The sequence below is a fragment of the Zea mays genome, chromosome 4 (genome assembly GCF_902167145.1).
Source record: "Zea mays cultivar B73 chromosome 4, Zm-B73-REFERENCE-NAM-5.0, whole genome shotgun sequence".
Lineage (NCBI taxonomy): Eukaryota > Viridiplantae > Streptophyta > Magnoliopsida > Poales > Poaceae > Zea > Zea mays.
Window position 1 is genome coordinate 225,661,349 of NC_050099.1, and position 6,136 is coordinate 225,667,484.

Sequence of the window (6,136 nt, forward strand, 5' to 3'; positions counted from 1 at the left end):
TTCCAGTTTAGAAAACGGAGAATCTAGCCCCTGAAGATGCTCATTGCTGGTTAAAAGTTCTGAAAGATCAAACCCGATGTCTGAAAAGTCGGACGAGCCTAGTCTGCACTTGAAAGCCTCCCAGAGAAGATCAGACTTATGTTCATGCTCAAGGAACGTGATCCCATTGTCATCAGTCAAAGTAGGGATTGAATTTTTCCTGTGCTTAATGGTGGCATGGGCGTGGAAGAAGCGAGAGCAAATGTCTCCATCAGTAATCCACCTAATAGCCGCACGCTGCTTCCAATATATTTTCTGAATATTTAGCAAATCTGCCACCTTTTGTTGCAGAATTTCCCTGAAATTCCATTCCTCAATAGAAAGATCCCGGTGCTCTTCCATGTTGTCAATAAGCTCAATTAGCAACTTGATGTTCTTCACCATTATATCAATTTTTGGCAGCGATCTCTGCCATTCTTTCAGAACTTTCCTAACATACTTGAACTTGGCAATCAGGTTCTTAGCCTTGTCGGGAATGCTAGGGATCCCATTCCAAGTAGTTTGAAAAAGGTTCATGAAACCATCCAATTCAAGCCAGAAGTTCTCAAACCGAAATAACTTAGGTTTAGGAATTTTAGACTTAAAGGAAACCAAACAAGGAACATGATCAGAGATGTCCCGCGGCATTGTCTTAGCATGGGAGTCCGGGAAGACAGTCGACCATTCTTGCGAGATGAAAAACCAATCGAGCCTCTGAAGAAGTGGCTCCTGCTGTCTGTTCGACCAAGTGTACGTGAGCCCGTGAAGGGGGATTTCAATCAAGTATAAATTGCTTATTGCTTCATTGAACTTCAGCATAAGGTTGGTATCACCCCCAATCCTATTTCTGTTCTCCGGCCGACGGATTAAATTGAAATCACCAACGAGAAGCCAAAGTTTGTCGGGAGGCATACAGATATTATGCAGCCAGTTGAGGAAATCAATTTTCCCATGATGGGTACAAGGAGCATAAACATTAGTAATAATCCAGGAACAAGCCGACAAGTTTGAAGTGAATTCCACCGATTGGGCATAATTATTTTGAAAGATAACATTCCCGGTAAGCCTAGAGCTCTTCCAAATGATAACAGATCCGCCCGAGTTCCCCATCGAGGGAACAAAAGCAAAAGAATCAAAAAGAGCAGGGCAAAAGTTTTTAAGGTAAGCCGAGTCAAAGAACTCCTTCTTTGTTTCTTGCAAACAAACAACCTCGCAACCAGTATCTCGAATAGAACAACGAATAGCATTCCACTTAGCGGTAGAGTTAATTCCTCTAACGTTGTGGCTCAGCACAGACCACTCCAGGAAGTTAACAGAATTGGGATTACTCATTGAGTACACCAGAAGTTTTTGGGGCATACCCACACCAGTGGGTAAAGCCCGAGTTAGTCCACAAGCCACAAATTAACAGAACATTAAAACAGGCACGCACAGGTGCCAGCAAAGAGTCCAAAAGACCTGCATGAACCAAAAGTAAAACCGAGCACACCCAAAAGTTAATGGGGCCCACACCGAAGCCCAAATCCCCCATCTATTTATGCTTGCGAGGAGCTATACCCGGCGCGTAAAAGTCGGTTGCCCATTGCGGCAGAAACGTCGGAGTCGGTTCACAACGAGCGAGGCCTCCGGAGTCCGGAGGGGGTAGAGCTGACTAGGGGGGACCACACATCGGTTTCTACCGCGAGCGCGCGAGGGGTCGCTGGCGCACGGGCCCGCATGTCAGAGCAGAAGCAGCGTTTGTTACGCAATCCGAACTCGGTGCAGTGCAGGCCTCTGGCTTGCAGGGCCCACTCGATAGAGAACACAGGCGCGATGGTCGAATTCCTACGGTGCAGAGGAGGAGAAGTGGGCCGGCTTCGTAAGCTGAATGGGTCGTTGGGGGATTTTGGCCCAGGCAGCAGGTAGTGTTTCCTTTTTCTTTTTCATTATCCATTTTCTTTTCAAATTTCTATTTTGAATTTAAAATCTGAGTTTGATTTAGCAAATCCAAATACTAGTGCAACAAACAAAGAACCAAATGCTTCAATTAGGGAATACAAACACTTACTCATTGTACAAACTTATTATATAAAAAGTACATCCAATACTGAATATTAATTACTTAGCTAACTTAAGATAAGATCTTTTTCAAGGGTTACTTTAACTCAAATAAAAGAGTGCTTTTATATAGCTTATGAAGGCAATAACTCATTCTAATAAACAAATTGGAAGTCTTCTGATTTATTTATTTTGGTGAATTTTCCTAGATCCCAAAATTATGATTTTGAGGCGTTACAAATTCTACCCCTAAAAATAATCTCGTCCTCCGGATTAGTAGGAAGAGGGATATAGATGGTTTGTGTTTGTTCCTTTTTATCTTTAATACTAATTAGTAGATAATTAGGAGAACATGGGTATAATATATTTAGTTATTAGGTTGAATTCGAGAAGGTTGGGGTAAGAGATGGTTAGGACAAGGAAAGACTCCATCAGGAATGGTGGATCTTGACTCATCTAATGATATGTTTGACTTTTATCTTCCTTGACAATGTTTGATGAGGTTGATCATCTTCGGTCTTCATTCTTGGAGTTGCCATCTGAGTTGGGGACCTATAGTTAAGATAGTTGGGGGTACATGGGGTGGGTAGACCAAACAAGGTTTACTTTGCTTTTAGGTTGGGATAGATGGATTTAGGCAACCCATCAGATAGGTTACGTAGTTGTACATGGCTGAAGAGACCCTCGGGTTTTCCCAAATCAACCAGCCATCCTTTCTCTATGAAAACTAATCACAAACGAGTCCCTAGATTTTGCAAATAAGTCCGTAGAGCTTCATTTTAATTATAAAAATGATGTAAACCTTATTTATTCACTATATTGCTCGTTATAACTCCGTTTTAGTCGATTCAAATTGCGACAGTTTCATAATAAAATTGTCTACGCAGCGGCAAACATTATTTTGCATATCACATACTTTTATAATTAGATATTTATTTAACCTATATATAGTAGAGTAATCTTTCTAATCAAAGTAATATATCTATAATTATAATTTGACTAAAAGATGATCTCTAACCAAAATGTAACATATCAAAGTTGAGTTGGTTATTTCTTTAATATATTTTCTCATGATTTATAAAATCAACATAAGACCTAGTTTTAATTGTCTAATCACGTAAACCATATCATTTCAACCGTAGCTCCGATTTAAGTAGTTCTCAAACCTACGACCTTGTAGCGACATGTAGGATACTAATGTTTGGTTTGTTCCCATCTTTTATGTAATATTACCATATCTATTATTTGATTGATTGTATGTGGCTAGCTGACCAACCTCATTGTCGTTCAGCCACCCCCATGAGCCAAATGACCCCCCCCCCCCCCTTTGTCCTGCAAGCTTGTCATGATGCATTTTATGTAACTTGAAGGTGTAGCCACGTAGATGATAAACTAATTATATATCCAAAAAAAATGCCACATCATTGGATGAACAGTTCGCGTTGTTTTGGCAAAGCTTGGTACGATAATTGCCTGCTTGAATCTTTATTCATGATCTAAGGACCTTTATATAGGTCATATATAAGTCATATGTATCCATCTAGGACTCTAACTTTACAAATCAATCTGTATATCCCTCTAGAACTCTAACTTAACAAACCAGTCTGCAATATTTTAGAAAACTAATTGAACAAGAAAACTTGTAGCTACGGGGACATTTGAGAAGTACATGGTTCATGGTTACTAGTCACACTACTGCATCCGGTAATCTTGTCATTTGTTGAAAGGATAGAGCAGTTTTGTATATATTACCTCTACATTTGTATATTTACATTAATTATTCGGTGTGGATTGCCAAACCTGTGCTGTCTGGACTGCATGTGAAGCGCACGATCTGAACATTTCGGCATCTGCAAATATATTGGACGCCATGTCATCTCTGTAAACCCACATTTTTTTCAGTATTGCTCTGTGTGGTTTGTGGGTTCCAAAATGTCCAAGTCGATGGACGGCCAACAGGAACATATATAGGCGAGACATGTGATAGATTCAGTGTACCGTTAATTCATGTGTTAGGCACTAAGCTTCTTCTGTACACGAGGAATGACAGACGACAACGGCGACCACGCGTGTTTAGACATCGATCATTCTTGGTGGTTGCTGGTTATTAATTCATTCATCAAGAGTTTCACATTTTAATTTGGCCACCCACCTATATAACATATTGCTCTCGACTACACAGGACATCGTCCGTCCGCGCGTCGTCTTATCAGCCGTGCTTGATGGAGCAAGCCACCACCTGCGCCCAGTGCCTCAGCCTCGTCTTCACAAGCTGAGGGTTGTCACCTGCAGCGGCAAGCAAGAGATGCGTGTCCGTCAGAATCCGAGTACGTACGTACGTTACGTACGTGTGTACAGTATATACCTGGCGTAAAAATCTTCCATGCGTCGGCGCCGCCGCCAGACGCGGCGGTTGCGCCGACCTTGGGGCTGCGTGGGTCGTTCGGGACGTCGGGGAGCGTGGACGACGAGGACACGGCCGACGGCGTGGACGTGAGGCTCGCCGCCGACGACAGCGTCCGCAGCTTGGCGGGGTCGGACAGCTGACGGTTCACGGCGAAGTAGAAGTCGAGGGCGGGGAGCGTGTCGCGGAGGTGGGCGCCGCCGGACTCCTCGTCGAACCCGAACCCGAGCTCGAAGGAGCCCCGCAGCTCGTCCAGGTCCTCGTCGGTCAGGCACCTCATTACGCGCTCCGACGAAGACCTCGTAACGTGATGATGACAGTGCCGTTCCGGTTCCTCGGCGGCGCTCTTCATGCTGCCGCAGCATCCTCCTCCTCCGTCGTCGTTTAACGACACCACCAGGCTGCTGCGCCGCAGTATCTGCCGCCGGCGCTTCTCCCATTTGATCTCCCTGGTGGTCTCCTTCATGGACAGCTGCTTCGACAGAAGCCGCCTCCTGTTGCTGTTGCTGCCAATGCCGCCGGCCGCTTCGTGGTGATTGTGATGATTCCAACCCAGCGGGGGCGCCTTGGCCACTTCCTCATGTGCTTCTTCTTCATCTTCCTCCTTCTCCCTGTCGCTTTCGTCCGACGAAGAGGAGTCGCCAACTTGGATGCGCGCCTTGTTCTTGGTTACCCGACGGCCGTCGATGTTGTCTATCATGTCCAATCGTCGATTCATGCTTACGACCAGCTAATAATTGCTCTAGCTATATACTAGTATATATCCTCCTCCTCTCGTAGCAGCTGCCGTGTCCGTCACCGGCCGGTCGGGCGCACGGCAGCCACGTCGTTCGGAGGAGGGGAGGGGAGGCGCGGCGGCGAGCGTCGCGCGCCGGAGAGGGGGAGGAGGGTCTCCTCCTGTTTCTACGTGTTGCCGGTGAATAAAGGAAAAAAAAAAGACGGAGACCCTCCTGTTCCCTGGAAATAGGGCGCTCACCACCACCACTCCTATGTAAAGCAAACCGGTCTAAGACAGATGTCCGTGCAAGGGTGAGCTTCTTTCCTCTTGGTACCAAGGTTGGCCGGCTCTAAAACTATCTCGAGCGGACTATTTATCTTACTCCTTATTTTAAACTTCACTATACAAACAGGAGACGATGATGGACACGGAGATCAATCTCGCCTTTACCGTACCTTGTTGCCTGCGGTGCACCAATTTGAATTGTAGACTACGTTGTGAAAGGAAAACTAAGAGAGAGAGAGCTGCCCAACGTGCTAGCTACTATGCAACGCTAGCTTATGATTTTTATTGTCGATTTGTGCTCTTGATCACTACTAGATTCATATATTACTAGCTAAATACTCGTGCGTTGCAACAGAAAATATAGTACAACAAGAACTTATGTATGGCCACGTGTTGTGTTGTTAATAAAAATTAAATTGCCTCTAGAATTTTGCAGTGACAATTGGTTGTAACCTTGAAGGCTGGTGTAACACCCCTAATGTTACCAGAACTAAAATCCGGCATGGCATCATATGCATTGGCATCTTGGTGTTATAATACATCTAGTATTCATTCATTAGGACCAATAAAACTCTAATTGTGATGGGGTGATTAGTAGAGAATAGAAAACTTAATTGTAAAAAAAAACTCCATTTTGACCCCAACAGACCCCAAGAGTATATTTTGTGATTTGG

At 44.4% G+C, this 6,136-nt stretch overlaps 1 protein-coding gene across 1 annotated transcript; it reads right to left on the bottom strand.

The window, feature by feature from the left end:
- Window positions 1–4,041: 4,041 nt before the first annotated feature.
- On the bottom strand, window positions 4,042–5,366 carry LOC100272365 (uncharacterized). The gene is given in 2 exon segments (NM_001146848.1): window positions 4,042–4,341; window positions 4,421–5,366. Coding segments are annotated over 2 exon segments (834 nt in total). The 5' UTR covers window positions 5,178–5,366; the 3' UTR covers window positions 4,042–4,264.
- Between the last annotated feature and the right edge of the window lie 770 nt (window positions 5,367–6,136).